Below are 25,925 nucleotides of genomic sequence, written 5' to 3'. Positions count from 1 at the left end.
TGAGTTTTAATTTTCTTCATTTCATGATTTTATTACATCAATTCAACTCCTGGCACTGGAGCAATGACACGTTGAACAGAAATCATGATATGTGGAGAACAGTATTCGCATAATATTGTAATGTGCATCACGGGAGGGCAAAACATCTCATGACGAGGAAAACTTACGATTCAGGCCTACGGAACGGGATAGCTCAGCATAACTTATTTAATAAGGTCACGTCAAAACAGGCTGCACACAGTTACAGATTTCCAGTATCAATGGCACAATCAGCATTAGCAGTGGCAGCGTGTGAGAAGTGAGGGGCTATTATGTCATGCATGTTATAATTTTCTAAATCCTACGGCTCCAATTGGTTTTTCTGGTTGCTTAGAAGGATATTTTGAGGGGCATTGTGGGTGACGGAGGGGCCATTAATTGGGTTTAGTTCCAGGCCCTGTTTTTTTTTTATCTCAGGCTCAGTTTTGACCACGACTTGGCAGCATGAAATTCGAGAGGAGTGAGTCGAGGGTTTGCTGAGATATCGGAATGATACATTTATGCGTGATATGATAGATCTCCAGTGAAGGTCGTATGGTCCATTTTTCAAAATATTGTTACAACCTGATTATGATTGCTCATAAAAATCATAAAAAACACGTTTCTTCAAGCAGTATAAAATAACCAAAACACACAAATTAAAGCTGTAAATAAATACCTTTTAACGTAGTGCCTGGACAAAGTTTTTAGAGTAATTCACAGCAAGGCAGTTTATATGATATCAGCATTTTCATCATCATTGTGTGACTGACAGCATTTACGTTATAAGCGTTATATATTGTAAAGTTGCAATTATTGTAAGAGTAATGGCAGGCTAACGTATAATAAGTAGTTGGAATATTCTTCTGAATACAACAAAGCAGGTAACAACGCAATCACAATGTGAATTAGAATTGTAATGTTTGAGAAACCGATATCGCTAAAATCATCATATCGTGAAATTTGATATTTTATCACATCGTGAAAAATGATTCCATTGCAACCCAATTCGCAAGTAAAACGGCAAGTGCGCAAGCTAAGTGTGCAATGTGCTTAACGTGAGCTGCTCATAACATTTACAGCTGAAAATATAGTACGCCACTGTGCGGAATAACATATAGCTAGTATATTTAAACGTTGCAAAAAGTTTGGCGGTTTTGCTCATTAATTTAAGAGCGCTTAATGCTCATGTTCTTTCTCCCCATAGAGTCTTAATTTTTAAACACATCTGACTCAAAGTGTGAACTCAACCTTGTAAAACGTAAATACTGCATTCGTGGCCTTTTTAAATGCCCCTTGTTCTCATCTCGAGATCAAACAGCAACATGCAAAAGCCTTTCTGCGTGTAAAAAACATAGATTCAAATGCACGGTGCATTTTACACCTGAGAAAAATAACGAGGTCATTCAAAATTCCGGTTGTACGCTTGCTTAAAAATTCTGTTTCAAAATCCAAAGTTACATTTGTTAGGGTATGTAATTAAAAGTTTTCTTATTTCATTATTATTATTATTGTATTTCTTCCCTTAAGGCAGCATGACAAAGCATGCGAATAACGTGGCCCTTCTTTAAAAAAAATGCAAATTTAGGCCAAACATGTCATTGCTATTATCACCATCAGTCATAATCCACGAATGGGTGACGGCTTCCCTATGCCATTCCTGCACATGCACTGATATCATGGCACCGCCTCCACAGTGGTCGTTCTCTTGTGCACATTCTATCCCTTGGAATACAAATCCATCGCAAGTCTTATCCATAGGCCGCTATCATCCCATCTCGTGAAATGTCCTGCCCAAGGACACCGTGCTTCACTTAACAGTCGCCATGTCATTGTTGCCTGATTCTTGTGTCCCTCTTTCCGCCTCTGTAATTCCCAGAATGCATTTCTCCATGCTTCTTTAAATATGTCAGTGACTTTAATCCACATGTGAAAACGTGAATATGCTTTGATTAAGTTATTTCTCAGTCAAAGAACACGTTTTCTGATATGTTTATTTAAATTATTTAAATGTAAATGTACGCAAGTGCATCACGTTAAACTTATTCACTTCAGTAATATCACACTTTGACATTTGCGAGAAGTCAAGGTGGAGATCTGAAAATACGATTAGCTTCCAATCAGAGATTTCAATCCCAGTCAATGGTCCCCTCAGCCTATTTGTTCCCCGTGGTGGATGAAATAAGTATAATTATTATAATAGTCAAATACATGTTAATAAGTATCATGCAGCGCCACGATGGCGAGATGTTAACGACCTCGCCTCGTGGGTTCGATGCCGACCCTGACTCCTCAATATTAGAAGTTTTCATGTTCTCCACGTGGTCGCGTGGATTTTTCCCCGGGACCTCTGGTTTTTCCCTCCACATTTAGAATCATGCGTTTAGAGTCTTTGGCTGCTGTACATTTCCACATGATTACCCACTTCATTGAGCAATAATTTGTGTCCAGGTTGCTTTGAAAAAGTGCTATATACTGGACGTCAGTGGGCCTTACGTGGTAAAATAAAAATAGTTTAGTTTGATTTTGAAGGAACTCATTTGTGGTTGTTCTTCTAAGTAGACTGGGCCACAGTCCCCACCTGTCAGATATAAATTTGAATTTCCACCATCGTCTTAGAATCAGCAGTGCGAATGAGTGCTGTACAAACAATGCTAATTTGGATATTATGATGCATTATACCAATGGGAATACTTGAGTATATTTGGTATTCACAACATTGTTAAAGTGCACTCAAGCAACATTTTTACAGACGAGCATAGTCTGCCAGTCGGGGAGGGGGTTGGCAGTGGTGCTCTGAGGTTTAAACATATCTGGTGTTTTGAGAATAAATTCTCCAGATTCGGCCTACTTTTTAAAGTAATGTAATGGGACCTTGAACGACCACCGTGAAGCAAAAACGAAGCACATTTTTCGCATATCTGTGGTCAATACACCCGCAGCATTAACCAGGGCGGACACTGGGCTTCGAACCGCAGACCTCTACAATGAGCGGCAGACACGCTAAACCGCTTGGCCACGTCGGGTCGTTGACGTGACTCTAACCGCACGCTAATAGCGGCAGCACCCGCCTGGCCCTCCACCTTAGGTGCAGACAGGTGAAGGCGCGGCGAGCCGTCGCTGCGGACCACGAAACTTGCACGCGTGCATCCGCGTGCCTCTTCGCTATCGCACATCGTCGACGCACGTGGCCGGCGCGACAGTTGGCGACACCTCGAGGAGGAGCTGCAGCCAGCAGGTGAGCGTGGGCAGGCACGGCACGCGCAGCTTGAAGTGCACGAAGGGCACGTAGAAGACAAATCCGGCGAGCACGAAGAGCAGCGCGAACAGGTACTCGTAGCGCGGAGACGACACGATGGGGGCGAGCACCAGGTACCCACACACGAGCACCACCACCACGGGTACAGGCCACAGCACCTGTGGGAAAGGAGGAGGGTGGATAAGAGGTGAATGAGAGCGGGTGGGTGGTGGTGGGGAGATGAGTGGTGAAATGGTTTTTCGTTTGCACCCAATGGTTTGTGTCACGTGGCTCGGATTCTTCTTGTGAAAACGAGCTGAGTGTAATAATTTGTGATACGTTGAATTGACATTTAATAATCAATTTACTCGGTTCAGGTTGGTGATTTTAACCAGCCTGCCCAGAGATAACGTATGCATATATTTGCTGTACTGCCTTCCTCCAGGCACTGGATGTTTGTTAAATACCACCTTATCTCTGCTGCAATTTGGAAAGGGGCCTCACTGAAGTTGGTGTGATTAAGCAAAAGCTCTTTTTTTTGTCTCAGTCCCTCTCTCTCTTTCTAACATTCAAACTCTCTGTTGAGTCGGGTAATCCATTCTTGATGTAGAGCGTTGTGTTATAGTGTTAGTACCTCCCGTGTAAGCGTAGAGGCCAGTTACGCATTGAACAGATTGCACTTCACAACGTTCACAATGGGTAGGGTTGACTCCTTCATGTTCCATTCGTGAAGGAAGTAGTCGCGCTTAGCTTACGTTGTCCACACGCGATTTGAGTGCAGCACGTTGCCTTCTATGCAGGCTGAAGCCAGTTGATAATTCGTGCATCGGATCCATTAAAATTGTTGCCAGAATAAGTGCGTCTATTGTGATGAAAGTATTGTAAAAAAAAACACTGCCCATCGCTGAGAGAAAATTAGAGGAATGTTGTCTTGTCAGACCAGCACGACATTATTCTCTGGGCTGATGGAAATAACCCCCTAGATTAAAAACATGGTATGTTGTCAATATAAATAGACAAAGAAGCTACATCTTCTTGGGTCTTTCGGTAAAGTCACGTAGAAGACAGCGTCTGAATGTCTCCCCGACAGACCTGGTCTTCACCTGAGGACGGCTGCTTGCGTTGTGGCCGAAACGTCGTGATAATTATTTTATTATGTTTTATTTTTATTATTTTATTATTTCCCTTCTACGTGACTTTACCGAAAGAACCAAGAAGATGAATCCCTGCAGTCACGAAAGCTTTAAATCGAAAAGAAGGTACATTTGAGGATTCTCAAGGTTTAATTTGATACTCAAATGCTGTGATTGCTTGCATTATCGGCCCAGAGGAAAGGGCGCCACTCAGAAATCGAAGACATGGAATGAAATTCCACGGGGGGTGGCAGCGAACAACCAAAGGGCTGCCATTCAAATCCCAGTCAGGCATCAACTCAGCCACTCATTAGCATTCTTTGGTTTTAAAAATAAATACCGATTTTCGGGGAAAGCGTGGTTGTGGTTGTGCTGTGAAGAGGCTGGCTGCCCCCATAAGAATGTGGAATTCTCATCACTGACTCATGCCCCCCCCCCCCCCCCCCCAAATAGGTGTGCCTCAATATGAATTCGAGTGTGGAGATACCGTGACATGACTGGACTGTTTAGCATACATTGTATAATAAATTATAATACAAATTTGGATACGCGAAGCATCTATCTGTGACCAAATTTCATCAAGACGCTGTACAAGCGTGGAGAACGTGCCAGGGAGGAAAGAGATTACACTTCAGGATGTTTTTCGTAGGTGGCAGGGGACTAACTAGACAGAGGCAAATCGTGAACACGCAGATGAATACAATTCATAAAGATAGCTCTTCTTTGGTAGTCGGAGAGAGGCAAAGATTTGAGCCTGGTTATGAACCGAGGTGTCTCAGAAATGTGGAATAGGAGGAGGTGTCTCCTGCCATCTGGTGCAGCAGAAGAAAATAAGCAACCTCCCATTGAGAGGAGGTTGACTCGAGGCAAAAACAGATGGGGACTGATTGATGTACAATTTTGGTGTGATGCTATTGTGGAATTCTAATAGTTAGCGCGCATTCTACAAAAAGCGATTCCGCCAGAATTAATTCGTATGTTTTTGGCTCCATTCTACAAAAAAAGCCTCGCTGCCAAATCAGTAGCCAGAGGAAGGCATAAAAGGAAATGGAGCAGGAGGTGCTGGTGTCAGCACGCTCGTCATTCCGATGGACAACAGTCGAGATCAGCGGTCAAAGTGTTTGCTGAGCACAGACTCAATGGCCCAAAATGCCAAGCAGTCAGCAAACAAACATCGCCGGAGGTGCGGGGTAGGACAGCAAAGTAAACACAAAAAGCAGACAATTAGTTTTCAATCGAGATTTAAAAGTGCATAGCTCCAGTGGCTTCCTCATATCAGAAAGAAGAGCGTTCCGGATTGCCGCATAAGCGCATCTGAAAGCGCGCGATGTGGTGACCCCCTTTGTTTGATGGCTGAGCCAAAAGCCGCTGCGAGGATGACCGGAGTTTGCGTGATGGTTTATGCTCCTTGACGAGATCATCACGGTTTTGTGTTGATTGAGTGCGACCTTATCATCTATTTCAGGGGTGGGGAACGTCCCGCCCGCGGGCCGTATAAGGCCCCCCGCAAAATCATTTGGTCTGGCCCTGCCAAGACATCCGCAGGCGGAACTCGAAATTCAATAAATCAAGGAGCAAACCTTGGAAAAGCAGTTGCGAGTAGCAACATCATCGACACCAGCTAACATCACACGCCTCACCAAAGAGAAGCAGTTCCAGCCATCACATTCGGGGTGAGTTAATGAAATGCTTGACCAAATATAACGGGCACATTTTTGAAGTTGATAATTTCGCATGGCCCACGAATGCTGTTACAAATATCTAAACGGCCCTTAGCAGAAGGAAGGTTCCCCGCCCCTGATCGATTTGTTCGGCAAACGGAAGCCAATGCGGCTCGGCGAGCACTGAACGGGCACGGGCGAATCTGGAACTCCTTCCGGCGCCGTCGCGATCGGAGGTGCCAGGGCATCATGACGGTGGCGCTCACCCTGTACGGCCTGCGGAGGTCGGGCTCGCGATAGCGCAGCACCAGCAGCCCCGCGCAGTTGAGCCCCACGAGCAGCCAGGTGACGAAGCCGAAGTAGTTGGTGAGCATGATGAGGTCGGTGGGCAGGACGAAGGCGACGGACAGCAGCGTGGAGAAGGCGACGGCCGGCGTGGGCGTTTGGTGGCGCACGCTCAGCATGGCGAGCAAGGGCAGCGAGTGACCCTCGCGCGCCGCCGCGTAGTTGAGGCGGCCCATGACGAAGGCGCTGCAGTTGAGCGAGCCGAACGTCGACACGGCCACCGAGAGTGGCACGATCCACGAGAAGGAGCCGAGCACGCGGTCGCCCCACGTCACCGCCACGGCGGCTGTAGGGGTGGGGGGGGGGTCGGCGAGGGATGCAGCAGAACAAGGCGAGGGATGCAGCAGGACCGTTGGAATCTCACACGCGTGCTGTTTAGCGATCCGATGTGATTTCGGATTGCACTGCACGTTGTTTGGAATAATGGAGGCCACCACAGTGGCGAGATGTTAACTCCCTCGCCTGGTATGCAGATAGTCGTGGGTTCGATCCCGACCCTGACACCTGTATATTTGGAGTTTGCATGTTTCTCTCCCCGTGCACGTGTCGATTTTTCTCTAGGTTCTTCAGTTTTTCTCTCCACATTTATGAACATGCAAATAGAGTATTTAGATGCAAAAAAATTTCCATATCATAAACCACTTCGTTGAGCTATAATTTGTGGCCAGGTCGCTTCTGAAAAAGAGTCATATAGCTGAGTGGGCCTTACCTGGTGAAATACAAAACATATTATTTTAATTTAGTCTGATATTTTGCTCCACGTCCTGAGAACTTCTTAATTATGAAACTTCAAATTTCTGCTGAACAATTCAGTGAATTAATCATCATCAATATCAGCCATCGTCAATCCACTACTGGATGAAGACCTCCCCAAGACACCGCCATCTTTCACGACTGCGATGCAGCAATCCACCTAAGCGCCTGCTAACAAGCCAATTTAATCGCTCCATCTCCCTCCTGTACGTTCCTCTCAGACGCATTCCACTACTCGGTTGCTTATCCTTTATTATTGTTGAGCATGATTAACTGAATTCAGTTCCTGAGGAAGCTGCTAGCGTGTGCGAAGAAGTGCCAGACTTTGTGCCGAATGATGCGCGGCACAACATGAAACACATCAGAGCACTCCGTCATACATCAGCTTAACTTAATTCCATTTCACAAATCGCATGCGATGTCATTACTCAGAGTCATTTTCACATTTTTCAAGGGAGATATTTGTTTACAGAAATGATGAGCTCCAAATCGTGAATGTTTGAGGCCGCCTTGAATACAGTCCCATGTGTACTGTGGCTACTGTTATACAGGCTTCTCTCGCTTTATGCCGTGAATGCGTTTCAAAGTGAAATCGCATAGCACGAACCCCACAGTCACCAAACCCACAATGCACCACACGAAACAACTGCCTGCCGAGTGGCCCATACAGTCCACACCAACAATGTTATCCCACATCCGACCGCATAGTCGCATATGAGCGAATTCAAACCGCATATAGCGAATTTTAGTAGAAATTTGTTGACCGCATGTATGGAAAAACGCATAAACCGAAACCACACGAAGCAATGTAAACCTGGATTGTCATAATCGTGACTGTAACACAGCTGTTTGACCTTGCAAGGCCCCTTGCTGACACTATGGGTAATTGTTCTTAGAGTTTTATAATCCATTGTGGGTATTATGTGATTTGACTGGTATACATTTTACCTGGGTAACAACAGTTGTGATTAATGTTGCCGGAATCTCTGAGAATTGGCCACAATTTAAAGTCGCTTGTCGCTCATGGAAAGTGTGAGAACAAGGAGTAATTGTAATTTTAAAGAAAAATACATTTATGTTTAAATAAAAAAATTCGGTGACGGGTAGTGGAGCATTAGCATTTCTCGTAAAAATCAAGTGAAAAAAGAAAATTTTAAATGAAAACAATTCTACAGAGATACAAACCTCATAACGCTAAAATATAGTAAACCTTTTAGCTTCGACCCGATTTTAGTTTCCTGCTGAGAGTTATTTTAAATGTGAAATGGTTTTAAAGCCACGTGGAACCATAGTAAATCATATATTATGCTATTTGCTAAATTGAAATGGAATGAATTCCATAAACAAAAAACCCAGCTCAAAGGCTTGCTAATTAAATCACCACGCTGATGTCCTCTTTGATGCGAGCATTGTGCATTTCTATGAATTTTTTTGAGCATGTAAATGATATATTCCTCCTTGCATCTTGGAACGTGAAAAAATAAATGCTTTTATTGCACCCCTTTGAAATGCAATAATTTATAAGGATCCCATGAGATGTTTAAACAACAGCAATTTCACAGGAATACTTTAGAATTAAAATATCCATTGTAATGAGAATTTGATGGTTTTAATGGTAATTTAAATGCACGGATGGGGAACTACCTTAATTCGTGTTATCACTACAAAGGGCTGTAAAGTTTCGCTCGTTAAAATTCGTGCTACAACAGATTTATTTTAGCCACATTTATCTTGGTTGCCACTGCAGTTGACGTTCAGAGACGATCCATGGAAATTATGAAACGTAGATGATTGATTTAACTATGTCTAAGCGCAACGGATAACTTGATTTGTATGTCAACTGAGCAAGAATCTTAGAAAATGTTTAAAACAAATGAACCATTAGATAATCAAACTCTGACACCCCCCCCCCCATCGTAGGGATGGGCTAACCGGCCAGGAAAAAATCCATGCTAACACATCTACCAATACAATATTATGAATTCACTAAAGTGGATGATAACGTTTGTACTCAACATTTTTAAAGAACTGCGATAGAAAAATAATGTTGACTTGGCCCATGAGACTAAGCAATGCCCCATTACACAGCATAGACTATGTTGCTTGATTGCTATTTACATACTCTGTACAGCTGCTAATATGGCGTCATTGCATATGGGAGGTGAGCACGAGTGTATCCATTCATAAGTTTATGGGAACCTTGTTAACATCTTCCATTCTGTGTGGCCCACTTAAGTCCAGCCATTAACATCAGCTAATTAACATAACACGTATATTATTGCAGTTCCAACAGTAATTATCACAGTAGCCTTGTTAATACAAGGAATTGGTATCTTGTGTGAAGGTAAGTAATGGCTTTCGGCTATCGTGAGTGCTGTATATTAACCGTTGTGTGGCCGCAAGGACGGGAGTTGGGTGCTAATGTGCTCTCCCACAATCCCTTGCTTTTGAACCACAATACATTGCTGATCTTGTCAAGGAGCATAAACCATCACGCAAACTCGTATAAAGAGAAAATAATACATTAAATACTAGCATGCGACGTTTCGATTGCAACACAAGCAATCATCATCAGGTATAAAATAGAAACACAAATCTAGTATACTGAGAAATGTAATGTAATACAACAGAGAGTCGGATAACATAGCAGTCAACACCCTACCTGGTTGATTACGTTCTTCCTGAGAATGCTAAATTTGATAGAGAGGAAGAACGTAATCAACCAGGTAGGGTGTTGACAGTTATGTTATCCGACTCTCTGTTATAATACATTACATTTCTAAGCAAACTAGATTTGTGTTTCTATTTTATACTTGATGATGATTGCTTGTGTTGCAATCGAAACGTCATAAGCTAATATTAAATTTATTATTTTCTCTTTATACGTGACTTTACCGAAAGAACCAAAGAGTAATTCCTGCAGTCACGAAAGCTCCAAATTAAGTACGCAAACGCGTGTTATCCTCACGGCGGCTTTTGGCTACCCACCGAATAAAGACGGTCACTGCAATGCACACTTTCAGGTCCTCTTCTGCGGCCGTCTGGAACGCTCTTCCTTCCGATATTAGGAAGCCACTGGAGCTATGCAGTTTTGAATCATCTAGATTGAAAACTGATTTATTAAAAACTGATTTTTGTGTTTAGTTTGTCGTCCTTCCCACACACTTCGGATTAGCATGGTTGGCTATGTACGGTACGAACAAAGTTCAACAAACCTACTTAGTATGATGTGCATGGCCATTAAGAAATAGCAATCAAACTGTGGAACTGCCAAGCACGGTGTATATGATCAATGTGCTACTGACGTGAAGATGTTTCTATTGTCACTCTGGCCATAACAAATATAATGTGATATCGAATTGCATCGGTATTTTTTTTCAAGATGGAAGCAGTAATCAAAAATGTTCCAACATGTATCGGTTTAGGACTCAAAATGAACAAAAGAAAATAGTTTGCATGTCCTTAAACTGCTTCTCAAACTGCACACCATGCTCAAACTGTTTTGTAAGTAAATGTTTTCGTTTAGCTTTTTAAAGTTTGGAATGCAATGTGCGTTTATGTTTGGCATGTGAGAGGTGTCCAATGAAACGATTATAATGGGAAATTGCTCCTTCAATCAAAATCCGTGTAAAACAATGATACCATTATAACTGGGTGCATTCTTAGGAGTCATTAAATAGTTTTGGCGATTAACCATAGAGACCCCAGATATTAAACCACTTCAGTGTCCTTCCTGCTCTTACATGTAGTTCATAAACATGCTCGTTAAGATTACACTGAAAATTCCCCAAATAAGCATGTGGAGACGTACGCTTGGAATTACGTTGAGAAAGAGAAACACATGGATTCGAGAATATACGCAGGCTAATGGCATAATTCAAATTGTTGAGGGAAGTAACCGGGCTTGGCCATGACACGTTGCTAGAAGGAATGATGACTCATGCTCAACAATAATAAAGGATAAGCAACCGAGCAGTCGAACGCGTCTGAGAGGTACGTCCAGGAGGATGATGGAGCGACGAAATTGGCTCGTTAGCAGGCACTTAGGTGGATTGCTGCATCGCAGAGTCGTGAAAGATGGCGGTGGCTTGGGGAGGTCTTCATCCAGTCGTGGATTGACGATGGCCGATATTGATGATGATTAATTCACTGAATTATGCAGCAAACATTTTATTAGGAAGCACAATATATATGTTTAAAGTATAAGCTAAGCTTGGTTAATTTGGAGACATAAGATTGCACGGAAAAAAATATTGAACAAAAATAGTTGCACAAAAAAAATAATTATTTTATGTTTAGCATCATATTACTTTAACCGAAATATCTGACAGTGAAACATTATCATAAATATAACATGTTCATGGGAATGTAATCGTAAGTAAATTGCTACAAAGACAATGTTCTTGCAATGACGACTGAGCTGCATAGCATCAGGTAATTGGGACATGTATAAAGTTTTATTAAGGGAGCAATATGCAGTGAAAATATTTAAATTAAAAAAACAAACTCGTTCTCTATATGCCTTCGGTGTTTTCTTGCTAATTTTAAAGAGGTTATGGGAACAAACTGATGTGACAGGGCAAGCTATGTCATCTATATAAGTGCAGAGCATCCTTAAATTATTGCTACTGAGTAAACCTACCACGTAATAATAATGCTGTCTAGACAGCATCGTAACACAACCCTTGAGCTGTCATGTGACGTCTTTGTGCAGTAATAAGCTTTCTTTTGAAAGTGTCCAATGAACAAAAAAGCCAATAACAATGCAGCAGAGACCTGTTTTTGCAGGATTTTTCTGCTGCGTGTAGTCACTTTACGATGTTTCTCGTTCATGTTTTTGTTTCGTTGCGGTTGCACCCGAGTCACGAGCCACATGGCTCACAGGGTTATACCTAATGAATGAAACTGAAAACCTCAAATGAAAAAACGAGCATAGCGCACGTCCATTGTTCTTCCTCGCGTGCGTCACTAACTACAATGGTGTCGCCGTGCTCACGTGACGTGGCGCGTCCCGAAAACACTGGCTTGAGTTTTGCAGACTGAAAAGCCCAGCAAGTCACGGTTGGCTACGTACGGTGCGAAAGACGTTCGATGAACATAACATAACAATCTGCCAACCGCTGCTAGTGACCCGTGGCAGCCTCGCGCCGGCGGCTGGCGAGCACATACGTGTGGGTAATAATTGGAAGGCAGTAAAGGCAGTCAAAACGCACGTTGCTCAATCTGTCTGGCTGTGTCGGTGGCCTTGAATGCTGCACCTGTTTGTACAGGTGTCTTAGGACTGAAGGACTGAAGGTCGTGTTCTTGACCTGGGTGGGAGACCTAATTCCCCGTGGGGCCTTATTCAGCTGTTTCTGTTCAACGTGAATTGCTACGCTCTGTTTATGATGGTCATCAGCAACCATACAATGACATGCTTTTCCGTTATTTAATTACAAAAAAAAATCACTACTCTATCGCCGTACACGTTATTATGCTTTTAGTTTTACAATTCAAGAACGTCTCAGATATACAAGTATAGCCTATTACCAAATCACCCAGAATATACCAGATCCCATCAGAGCTCAGAGGCTTAACAGGGGGTTGACGCTGGAGAGCGCGTGGAATGGGGGCCCGCATGCACCAACCCCACTGACCGGCGTGGTGAATTCTGATCAAATAACCCCCATGACCTGCTGGGCGTGGGGAGGCCCTCATGCAGCAGTGGATTGGCAAAAGGACTGCACATGCACACGTTAACTACACTCTCTCCGTGGAAGGTCACATTAACAATGTTCCAACGCGCTGTGCTGAAGGATCCTGTAAGGTTTTCAAATATCTGCGTATTCCATTAGGAAATTCCTCAACAAAAGTGGATATTTTGGAAGTGAATGTGAAATCAATATCCAGATTTTTTTAAAGTGCGTTTTACGTACAATAAGGTGCCTGTGCCCCATATACATTATTCTACCTTTGTGTTATTTGTAGGTGAGGAATACGAATGTCAATGAGCACGCCTGCACGGATGAGTGAATAAATAATAATAATTTACAGCCGTTTGTCAATCAAATGTTGCGCGATGGCCTCCCCACGCAAGGTCATTCGTGGTTGTTGTTGTTGTTGACCGTACACTGGTCAGCGTGGGATGGTGAAGATGGTTACCCGGAGTGGTTCAGATATCGCTTGACACTGACGATGTTGGCTTTGTCCACAAATCATACGCAGGTCCCCGGGTTCAAAGTGCAGTGCACTCAGCCCAAGTAAATAAACATGTAAGCAAGATCAAATATATATACTGCATTTAGAATCCACGGTGCTTACCTGGTCTAGAAATGTACAAATTTGTTTAACAATGCACTGGCCTCACAAAAACACACACACACACAACATGCTATAATCTGTACATTAATCAGAGGCGACGGTGAAGAAAATAACATAATGTGCTATAGGTGAGAGGAGTGTGGTGGTGCACGGCATGCTGCTGAAATTCTAATTCAACACAGGAAGCGGGGCTTGCACTCACCTGAAGATATGATCTCCCTCGGAGTCAAGACGGTCAGGTACGAGATGTTCACCAGCACGTAGAATGCAGTTACCAGGGGCACTGACACCAAGATGCAGCGTATGATGTTCTTGTGCACATCCTTGAGCTCCTCTGAAAATGTGACGTCACCGCTTATTAGGATAAGTTTTTATATTCTTGGTTCTTTCGGTAAAGTCACATGTGTGAAATCCAAACACCTGATGATGATTCTTGTGTTGCAGTCGAAACGTCGTGATAATTTTATTGTTACATATTTGTATTATTTTATTATTTCCCTTCTATGTGACTTTACCGAAAGAACCAAGAATGTGAATCCATGCAGTCACGAAAGCTTTAAATCAAAATTTAGGATGTGTTTTATTTACTTTCCTCCTCGTGCGTAACAAACGTTATAACAAAGTGCAAAATGTGTTGCTGCGTTTTTCCAAAAATATGATTCTGGAGATGCATTATATATATAAAGAGGGAAACTGCGTCTATTTTGCGTTGCAAGGTTTTTGCCCTCGTGCATTTTTACGCACGGACAGCTTCAGCGTAGCTCACGGGCCACAGGCACGTCCCCTGTCGACCTCAATCGCTTGTCACTTAAGGCCGAAGCGCCGAGCGAGCCGTGCGGAGGAGGGTAGCGTGCGGCCGCTTGCGCACACGCGAGTAATCATGGCAACAAGGGTCGAGATCAATGAAACAGCCTGTAATGGTAAACTCGTAATCGATTCCTTATGGGATGAGCTTGATTGCTCTGGAAGATCCGAGTTAAACAGAACTACGTACAAGTGATTGGCCACGCAGCCTCCTCCTATAGACTCCTGCGGTTTAATGTTCAACGGGAGTAAATTGTAGCTTAAACACAATCTACATGAATGGGTCATCGGGGGGGGGGGGGGGAGTGGGAGTTTGTCGATTAGCCACCTCGGTGGCAGATTGCAAGGTTTGGGGATGGTTCAGGCTCACATTTTGCCAGTAATGTCTTGGTACAACATTAGAGCAGCAGCAGGGTCTTCTCTTAATTCAATTTTCAAGATTTCTTGACATTCAACAAGGTCGGCGTGCGCCAGCAAAACGTCCCAAAACTTGACAATTTTTATTTTAAATTGCCCAAGATTACAAAATTACAAATAGGAGCACAACAATGAAAAATGTGAGTGTCCCGTCATTGTGCGCTTGCTTGTTGGGGAAGATGAGCACGCGTTTCTGAGCTCGGGGTGACACACGCTCGGGCTCATTCACCACGATAATTGGCGAGCAGATGATGGAACGATTTGATCTACCGTCCTCCATTCCCACCTGTCGAATTTTAAATAGGGAAGCCCGAAGCTTGCAGTGCTTCCAGTGGCCAAGGCCGACGAAAGGGCTTTCTTCGCTGTGTATCTCATGGCTTAGAAACACGTCGAGCAGTGACAAAATACGAGCTGCGAGATACTTCCGCCGTCACAAGCAGGTACACTTACACGCGCGAGGTGTCCAAAATGTCAAAAAATATATATATTTTTTTTTATCTCTAGCAGATAACCAATTGCTTTGCAATGGGAAATAAGAGACGGCTGTCAATCTCACACTCTTCTAACAATGCAGTACTCGTTCTACTAAGATAAATCAGCTTTTTTAAAGTAATAAAAAGGCAAGAAAATAGGTATTGTGAGTTTTTTTATATTCTCTAGGATTTAAAGAATATTCTGGCAAAAGAATGCCATGAATAGGAGCACAAATTGAAAAGTTAGAGCAATTTTAAATGAACCGGTTAGGTTTTTTGTATACGGTTCACCCATTTCTGTGATGTTTCTACCTATTATACGTCTTCAGAATTTATTCCGCCGTTGAAATTCAATTCAATGGTCATTTGTTACACGGGAACTCCAGTTTAGCCTCTTACCCAGCTAGTTTTGGTGGAAGTAGCCCGAAACCACTTACAACAACAGAGTTATTGTTGGGGTGGAGAGGCACCCAGCCAGTAGCCAGCCAAGAAACTCGAGGCAGAGATTATTGTAACAGCAGTATGATGTAGTTTTATTATACTAGTGCCAATTTTTCAAACCCTGCCATAATACATCTGTAATGAGCCACTTCTGCGACATGTCGTCTAGAGGGTACTTCTTCTTTTATTTTCTCACACTGAGCACAACAAAGGCCAACACTTATTCTTCCTCACACTGAGTACAACACGAGATATAAACGTCTCTACTGGCTACACACAGCCGATCACTCGGTGTGGTCCCATCGCCCTCACTCGGCTACGCCGCTGGCTGGCGCCATGACGATGGCGATGGAAACCAGGCAGGGGATCTTCCACGTGGCCGGATGACGGAAAGAGATGTCGGTGAACAGCGATGCAGCCAGGACCCAGGACCCCACACACGAGCCCCGCTCATCCTTATATCTCCCCAGGCGTGGCTAGGCCCCGCCTCCGGCCACGCCCTCTCGTGGAACCTTCTAGCAGGTGGCCGGAGTATCTCGGTTAGCCCCACCTGTTACCTTTGCCCCAGATACACCTCCCTCTATGATTAGTTGTTACTCTAACCATGCCCGTACCCGTGATTCCCCTTCCAGGCCAGCAGGTGTCCCCCTGTCATTACACATCCATCACAATGGACAAATACAGCTATTATATACAATACAAGGATATACTGTACAGATTATCTTGATTTGAAGTTTTCGTGACTGCAGGAATCCATACTCTTTGGTACTTTCGGCAAAGTCAAGTAGGTAGAAAAAATAATAGATCACAACGTTTCGATTGCAACAACAAGTACGTACAGAGAGTTGCGTGTGTGCGCTTATAATTATCATCACGATGATAAGCTTGTCACCACATATTTTTTGTAATATTTGCTAGTATGTGTAAGGGATTGATACAGAGGTGGTGACTCATTTTTCTTACAGGCACTGTGCTGTGTGTATATATGTGTGTGCTGCATGTAATCTGTAGTCTGTGTGCAGCTGGGCATAATAAGCGATATGTGTGGAGGCACATTGCCACAGCAATTAGTTCAACTAAGCCAGTAACCTGGCTTTGATTTTGAGCTTCGCTCACATCAGTGGGGAATAGTATCTGAACTTATCCTGAGTTTGTTATAGGCTAACTTAGTCTTAAATGAGTAACAGGTTTTCATAAAGAAATGGCACCGCTGGCCAAACCAGCCGTTTCTGAGTAATGCCGGCTTTAATAGATGCTCGCTAAAGTACTTGTCCTTGTTCCAAACGTTTAAAAGGATGCACAGCAGATATTTGTCCTTATCTCAGCATGTGGGTGTGTGTGTAGGAAAGGTGCACTTGAAACCGAGAACAAGTATTGTGGAGACGTGATCGCACGTGATGCTCATAACGGCCGTAATGCACTTTATTATTCGAGCAATCGTATTGGAGTTAGTGTATTGCTCTATAATACCAGTAACCCATTTTAAAGAGTTAGCCCTCTCATCTCTCTCCACCCGGCAGTATAATTCGGTACACCGCAGTCCATTGGCACGTTACATCTGGTGGTAGTTAAGTGTGAGTATGCCCACCTCTTGCAGCACGTATGGTCAGCAAGGATGAGTAGACCAATTATCCTCCAGAGATCCCTCTTGTGGAGGCCCCTCGACCAGGAGTGCCTTGAACAAGACATTGCAGGGCCACCCCACCTTCACGCTTTAACTGAGAAACCAAGAACGAATTTAGCACGTGATGACTTAGGCCTGCCACTGTTGCTTGTAGATAACTGCCACTGACCAATCAGCATCACACGCGCCGTGCCTGCGGTTCATATGTCCGCACGCACGTGCCAACCGGTGCATTCACTCCTGAAATTCCATTGGAATTGAATTCTGAAATCAATCACCGTTTTACCTCTAATTGTTTAACCACCATAATCATTACCTATAGTGTTTAAATGTGTGTTTTTTCACATCGACTGTGTCTTTACACCCGACCCCCTCCCCCCCATGAGTGTCTTCTGCCCCAAAACAATGTTGTCTGCGGACCTGTGACATAGTTGAGAGCGTTCCATCCGCCGTACGCCCACAGTCCCTGGTAAAAGGACTCTCCGATCTGCGCGGGGCTCGGTAGCGGGCCGTCGAACGAGCCCAGCGGGTTGTGCGTGTGCTCGCTAGCCAGCAGCACCAGGCCGCCCACGCTGACGATGGCCAGCGCCAGCATCTTGAGCAGCGTCAGCACGTCCAGGGCACGCATTGCCCACTTCACGCTACACAGGGGTGGGGAATGGGAGCGGGGAGGGGGCAAGCGTCGGCGGTCAAGAGTCGCGTCGACTGAGTGAGAATACACGTAGGCTTTCGCGACCAATATTATTCATAATAAAGGTTTTTGGGTTTGATTGCGTTTTTTTATAAATGTGTCGTAACCCTCCACCACCCGACACAGCCAAACAGTAAAAAATGTGTCACGTTGACAAAAGACAAATAGTTCACTACTTTAGCCCACCGGTGTGTTGAAGAGTGAATCAACATCATTTGCAATTTTTTTGAGTACGACGTTTCGCTAGTAATTGCATCCAGCACCATCGGGCAATTTGCCAGAATAGTGAAGCCCTCCACTTGCTCCCGGTCTTAAATAGAGCAGCAGGGTGACGTCATCAAATCACTGCACCAGATTGGGTGAAATGATGACGTCATCCTGCTGCTGCTCTATTTAAGACCGGGAGCAAGTGGAGGGCTTCACTATTCTGGAAAATTGCCCGATGGTGCTGGATGCAATTACTAGCGAAACGTCGTACTCAAAAATTGCAAATGATATTGATTCACTCTTCAACACACCGGTGGGCTAAAGTAGTGAACTATTTGTCTTTAGTAAACGTGATACTTTTTTACTGTTTGGCCGTGTCGGGTGGTGGAGGGTTACGACACATTTATAAATAACGCGATCTAACCCAACAACCTTTATTATGAGAGAGAATAGTTACCAACGCACGTTTAATTGGCATGTAACGACTGAAACGGATTACTAACACCCACCCGATACCCCCTGCTCCCCGCTTACTTCACACCAGTGATGAATTGGCATGATTTGAAATGTGATATAACTCCAGATCAGATTTTTTTTCTCATTGGTTTCTATGCCATCTCATACAGTTTTTTAATATGAAAAAAAAGTCAAGGTCTCACACAGTTTTGTTTGCTTCATTATATTCATTGTAACATTAGGAACTAATATGCATGAATAGTCAAGAATCGATTGTCAGATGCGTTATCCGACGCATGTATCTTGGCCATAAGAATCGATTTTTAATAAACGAAGAGATGTCATGTCAGTCGTTTTATTGCCACGATTCATGAACATGTAGAGCAGCATGCGAGCACAGTGAGAGTAAACATGTCAAATATGCGCGTCACCAATCCAGCTGGCTAATGTTTCCCAGTGTTAACGCTTTTTTTATTGCGCCAAATTATGAAAAATTTCAGTTAAACACAAATTGGATTAAATCGCACAAGGAAACGCAATTACAAGCGACGCGTTATTCATTAGATAAAAGGAAGTTGTGCGAGGACTTTTTTTCCCGCTGTAATTGCTTGATGTTTACGAGACATTCTTTGCGAGCATTGAATCGCATTGTCAAGTCCTTGAGCAGATTGGCAGGCACCTCGCAGGGTTTACGCGCGTCGTCGTGTGCTCGCGGTGAATGATGGGGTGTGGTGCGGTGGTCATGAGCAGAGCACCGCTTGGCATTTCCAGCAACCTCGAGCTTGACTTCTGACCGCATTCAACACTCGGGACGATTCAGTTTTCGAAATCTGGACTTTGTCGCCTTCCAAGTTGCAATGGGGGCGGGGTGGGGGGGGGTAATCGGCAAGCCTGATATTGAACTGGTCGTCTCAACCACCGTGTGTGAAAAAAATCTTTACAGCTCATCGGATTCCTCCGGTATGAATAAATATTCTGATGTAAGTAAATATTTGATGAAATTTACCTGTGCTCGCCCCATCAGTCGACAGGGCACATGGTAATGTCTGGGCACGGTGGTCCGCTCTACTGCACTCCAGACACGGTGACCGAAGCTGGAGAACCGCTCCACGGCCAGCATCGCCGACGAATACCTGAACCGGCCCTGAGACTCCTCTAAGTCGACTCGGACTAAAAATTAGTACCTAGTTGCAACGTGTAAACATCGGCAGAGGGGAGACAAAAACGGCTGGCAGGGGGTGTTGCTAGCAACACCCATCTCCTCTCGTGCGGTGAACAGGTGCTCGCTAACCGCACTTGGCCAAACAGTCTACACGGCTAACATGATGCTTTGTATAAAGGTGTCAGTTTTGTACCAGTTTAAAGGGTAAAACCCTACTGCTGTCGGGGAGTAGTTATCTTTGTGTGCGTGTGAACATACTGCACGCGACTCAGTGCCTTAATTTAGCATTCAAACATGTTGAGACACCCTTGGCATTAATGTCAACCAAGGGAATATTTGAGATTGCCTGGTCAATGTGCTCATGTATACACACGTGCCTCATCAGTAGAGCCAAGGCCGTCATTATAATATATATTGGGGGGACACACATCCCCCCCCAATATTCAAATATGCTACAAATGTCTCCCCCCCCCACAATACATTGCAATAAAATAGATTTCTGTTCATATGATGGTGGTTATGGTTGTACTTTATTAATTTAATCTCTGACATTGCATATAATGAAACAATAAAAGGTAAAAAATAAAAAAACAGAGCAATGTAATACAATACACTATTAGATATTATTGTTAAAAATAAATAAAAAGTCCATCCTATGTGTTAGTGAATATTTAAATATTTTAGGCAGGAAATTCGTTTTCAAATTTAGATTTTTTTTTCATAATAGGCGAGCTCACGGTCGTAATTTTGTATTCTATCACTCACTGCGGCATCAAGGACGCACAACTGAGAAACTAAACACGAGCAAAGGTTTAACATAGCAGAGACGACTGCACTAAATGTATAAAAAAATAACTAATGTTTCTGTCCATAACGGCCTGGCATGCCGACTTTGGGTGTAAGTGCTGCATGAATGGAACAGCTGGGGTATAAAATTAAATAAAATCACCACCTTTGTCGTTGTCACCGCCTTAGATAACAGAACACTTTTACAGGAGGGCAATGCTTTAGGCAATCGGCCCATGTTTAGAGCAGAGCGAAGGCAAAACAATTGAATGGATTAAAGTAAGAGATCGGTGACGAAATTGCAATGGGAAAGATGACGACAGTAGAGATATGAGCGGGTTTTGGACTTGCGGCACGGAATGGGAAGCAAGGCTGAGTGATGTTGACCGCATGACAGCCTTGACCCGTTCGGGATTAGGGTAGGATGGTGGTAGTAGGGGCTGATATTTCTAAACCCAAAGAGCCATTAGAATATTTATGTATTTATTTTGCCAGTGGGAAGATAATCCCCTGCTTTGCGTAATGCACCAGTTGGGCACGATGTATCGTCAAGTTGGAGCATTGCTCTCCCCTGCCCATCATCTGGATATAGGGCCATTCCCAAAATGCTACGTTCCCCTTTATCAGTTACCAGTGCTTCACTCCCATGGCTCCGTTGCAATTTAAATGCAATATTACATCGCAGAGTATCTATCCGAGGGGCACATCTGGCGCAGAAATGGAACGATGATATTGGTTTGTTTGCAGATGCTCGGTGGATCGTTACATTGCAGAACTGTACTCTGTGGTTCTTTAGGTAAAGTCACGTAGGAAAAAAATGAAATAAATTAAATCACGACGTTTCGGGCGCAACACAAGCGTCCGTCATCAGGTGGGACAACCGCAGCAAGAAACAATTGTTTCTTCTCCTTCAGGGTCTTCTAACAATTGTTTCTTGCTGTGGTTGTCCCACCTGATGATGGAAGCTTGTGTTGCGCCCGAAACGTCGTGATTTAATGTATTTTATTTTCTACCTACGTGACTTTACCGAAAGAACCAAAGAGTATGGATCCCTGCAGTCACGAAAACTTCAAATCTAGATTGCAGGACTGCTAGAGGTAGCAATGACTTGAGGAGGCCTTCATCCAGCAGTGGATTTATTGTGGCTGCTGCTGGTGATTGCATTGAACAACATGTTGCCTATATTTAAATGAATACACAATTTGCATTTGATAATGGGTGGATTTATACGCCGAGGAAATTATTATGCAAATGTATGATTAACAATGTGGCTTTGTGGTCAAGTCACTGCCCTATAAACCCCGTGACCTAAGTTTGATTCCCTGCCATGGCCAACATCAGCGGTGAGAAAACCAGTCCTGAATCCGGCTTCATCAATGTGCACTGACCAGAGTTATGAAGTATGGTCAAACAGCCTCCACAATGGAGATGGGGAGTGTGGTAATCTACATCCGGCGATGGATTTGCAGGGGCTAAATAAATATTATTATTACTACGTTAAGATAGCAATGTTACAATTACAGTACTTGAGCCTTGTACACACAATTAATTAAAATACAATTTTCTGTATAAGGGGACTTGAGCCTTTCATTAAATACATCAGGTTAGAGGATATCTTAAAGCAATACGATTTTGGCAGTCTTATTAAAGTATTTCTCTAGTTTGGAAAAATAAACATGAAATATTCATATCCGTGTTTACCCGTGCCTTAATTCCAATAACAGGAGAGCTTTGACTTGAGCTTTCGTGTATGCTCATGGGATCCATTTTATTATTCAACAGGTGCTTTGCAACGTGTCAATATCTCATTTACATTTGAATTGGCAATACCCGGTGAAAATGGAAAAGTGAAAATAAACGTGGAGACTCGTGACAACAGGGGGTTTGTGAAATGCCATACACTCCAAAGAAGACTTCAATTAAATGTTGATTGACAAGTATCTTGAAAACAAGGGCTGATCCATTAAAACAGCTCATGGGGTTTAAAAGTTTAAGTTGGCAATTCCAAGTAAGATTTTTGTTCATTTTGATTTAGGAGGAACAAGTGTTTATTGGCTTGTCGTGACGGTGGATTTTGGAACAATTTATGAGAAAAACAAGTAATGACATTGCGTCGGCCTTGATCCAGTTCGCTATACCTTGATGGATTTTTTTCTTAAATGTTTAATTTAACATCGTTTTTTGCTTGTTTATTACAGCATTCACAATCGCGTTGGTGGGTCATACGTTTAGTATTTGGAGACAAAGCATTTATTTAACCATTATTAATTTATCATAGTTTTTTTTCTCTCCCTATTTTCGAAAAGGCTGCCAATGTCACTAGCAAACCCAGCCGACCAGCGCGCGTGTGTGGATGCGCGCATGTGTATGTGTGTGTGCGTGTGGTTATGTGTGTGTGCGCGTGTGTGCGTGTGTGTGCGTGTGTGTATGTGTGTGCCTCTGAGCAATAGGCAGTGCTCTAATGCGTGCGGCGTTCCCAGCTGTGCACCATCGCAAACGCAATTGAGCAACATTTTTTGCACGTGGCGGACGGGTTTCCGCGTGTACGACAACCTCATTCAGGGCCTTCTAACAAACGCAGCCCCACCACGCTCTGCCTTGCCAACTTTTTCTTGCGAGCTTATTCATATTGACGATACAACGTGTAAAGAGACGGAGAAAAAAGTACCAATAACCTGGAGAAATACATTTCCAGTGGGCACTGGCTTAGATTTATCCTCGCAAAGGAGCGCTTCCCGATTCCGAAAGCGTCAAGGCGACACGCGCACAATCGCATAAATAAGATCTCTCTCTTGAAAAACTTCGTAAGCCAACCCGCCCCACCCACACACGTGGCATTCTGAAGCTGGGTTGAGAAGAACTTTTGATATCAATAAACAAAGACAGACAGAGAGAGATGTTCCTCCTGGAGGCAGTTATGGAACGCAGACACATTTGCGGCATCGCTTCTGTACCCACTTTGAACTTCTGTCGCACCTGCACGTAGCCAACCGTGCTCATCGGAGGTGAAACAATAACCGGTGGTCAAGCTGGTGCATTTAAATGTATTGCATGAATTACGGTGGCTGAGTCCAGGCCCAATGGACCGAAATGGCAAGCAGCCAGCAACAAACAGCACGATTAAGCGCGTGGTAGGTAAGGGTTAATGGGTTTATTGAATTAAACAAGGTTAGCAAATGAAAACGATTGGGGGGAATCCCAACGTCGAGCAATGCGAGGAAAGAAAGAGAATACGTGTTGTGACGTGCAGTGTGGTGAGTTGGTGGGTGGGTGAGTGGGTGAGTGAGTGAGTCGTGACCTGCAGTGTGGTGAGTGAGGGTGTTGTTGTTACGTGCAGTGTGGTGAGTTGGTGGGTGGGTGAGTGGGTGAGTGAGTTGTTGTGACCTGCAGTGTGGTTAGTGAGTGGGTGGGTGAGTGAGTTGTTGTGACCTGCAGTGTGGTGGCTGAACTCAGTATGGACGAGACAAAACGGTCAGTCTAGTAGATCAAGTCTTCAAATTGGGAGGAAGAATTAATGATTGAACGTCATGGTATCTGTGACCATGGTATTTGCGGTCGAAGAGTGATGAGGAGGCGACTGATTGGCAGTGAGTGATGCAAATAAACTGAGTGATTATATTATAGGACATTGGTTGATTGTGGTAATAATCATCTGTTGTGTGTGTGTGTGACACTGAACTTGCAGGGCAATGTGGTGGCCGGTAGAAGGCAGCCCAACACGTTGGGTTCCTTACCGTATCTGTGCAACATTTCTGAGCCCTTTGCTATCGCACGCGCGGGTTCTAACTACTCTGGTTGCCTCCGACAAACACAGAAAATATTGGGAAGGGATTTGGTGAGACAAACCAAGGGTAGGACCCACCTCCCACGAACGTGAGTCCTGAGAATCGTCGATGTCTTCCTGGGTTTAAGGGTAATTTAAATGCACGGATGGGGAGCAACTTTAATTCGTGTTATCACTGCAAAGGGCTATAAAGTTGCGTTCGTTAAAATTAGTGCTACTACAGATTTCGTTTAGCCACATTTATCTTGCCTGCCACTGCAGTTGACGTTCAGAGACGACCCATGCAAAATTATGGAAATTCGATTATTGATGAAACGCTGAATGCGTCGCATATCCGACCGGCACAGGGGCAACCGAGATAGAGGCAGATATCGGGAACGGTTTACAGCCGCGCGCAACTACCGCGCCGGTTGTTGTTGTTGCTGTTTACGAGCGGCCGACCTGACGCAGTTGAGGATGCCCACGACCAGCAGCGAAGCGATGGCCAGGCACTTGACGACGGCGGGCGGCGCGGGGCAGCCGTGGAAGAGCGGTCGCAGGGCGTACTCGGCGAACGTGAGCGCCACGGCCGAGTTCATGGCCGGCCGCAGCAGCACCACGGATGTCCACGCGAAGAGGAACGCGAGCGGAGCGCCGAACGCGCGCCGGACGTACGCGTACTCGCCACCCGCCGTAGGCACCGCGGCACCCAGCTCGGCGTAGCAGAGGGCACCCAGCAGGGAGAGCAGCCCGCAGCCGGCCCACACGAGGAGGGCCCAGCTGGGGTCACCGCCGACGAAACGGAGGACGCCGCCGGGCGACACGAAGATGCCCGAGCCCACCATGCTGCCCACCAGCACGTTGACGCCCGTCGCGAAGCCGATGGTGCGCGCGAGTCGGATGCCACCGCTGCTGCCATCGTGGCCATCATCATCGCCGCCGCCACCGCCTTTCTCCTTGGGGCTCGAGTCGGCCGACTTGGGCACCGTCGAGATATTCTTCCTCTTCATGTTCAACGCGGGGGGGGGGGGGGGGTTGGAGGGGAGTGGTGCAAGCGCTCACGATCTTCTTTCTTGTATGACGATTTGTCAAACTTTGTATTTTATTTTGTCTTCTATTTGTTTCGCTCGGTTTTTTTTACTCCCCCTATTTGTCGTCTCGTTTAATGTTTCCTGTTGTGCCAACAACATAAATTGAGCATGCTTTTGATATATATTTCTACATGTTCAATTATATGGATGTGAAATTTGCACCAAGGGCTCAGCACAGAGGAGCACGGCCGAAATCCTCACTTGGGCATGGAGGCTATTTCCCCCCGAAATGAACGCTTAATACATTCCCAACGAAAGGTGATGTTTTGGCCGAAAGGTGCCGGCCGCGGCAAACACTCGCATCTCTACTGTAACCAACAAACATTAAGCATAACGCTTGGCGCTTAAATAGCACTGTGGCATTGCGCCGCAGGGGCTGGCAACCTGCTTGTGCAATGAGCAACGTGGGTTAAACTATAAGCGTTTTGCAGGGGCAGTGCTGTTATCATGTTGTACTTCGTCCCATCCCCCTCCCCCCACGGCTGACAGGTAGAGACCGCCACTCCTCGGCCAGTGACCTCCTTCTTCTCCCTCCCCAATGCCGACACTGACCCGACAGCAA

The 25,925-nt window shown here is 44.6% G+C and overlaps 1 protein-coding gene across 1 annotated transcript; it reads right to left on the bottom strand.

The window, feature by feature from the left end:
* On the bottom strand, positions 1-25,897 carry LOC144723335 (b(0,+)-type amino acid transporter 1-like). The gene is made up of 5 exons (XM_078602040.1): positions 24,735-25,897; positions 17,628-17,848; positions 13,651-13,782; positions 6,317-6,681; positions 1-3,435 (listed from the first exon to the last, which is right to left on the bottom strand). Exons 1-5 carry the CDS (start codon positions 25,280-25,282, stop codon positions 3,184-3,186), a joined length of 1,518 nt encoding a protein of 505 aa, XP_078458166.1. The 5' UTR covers positions 25,283-25,897; the 3' UTR covers positions 1-3,183.
* Between the last annotated feature and the right edge of the window lie 28 nt (positions 25,898-25,925).

This window comes from Lampetra planeri, chromosome 17 (genome assembly GCF_965212315.1).
Source record: "Lampetra planeri chromosome 17, kcLamPlan1.2.h2, whole genome shotgun sequence".
Taxonomy (NCBI): domain Eukaryota; kingdom Metazoa; phylum Chordata; class Hyperoartia; order Petromyzontiformes; family Petromyzontidae; genus Lampetra; species Lampetra planeri.
Note: the sequence above shows the minus strand (reverse complement) of the source record. Positions and strands in the feature narration are given on the sequence as shown.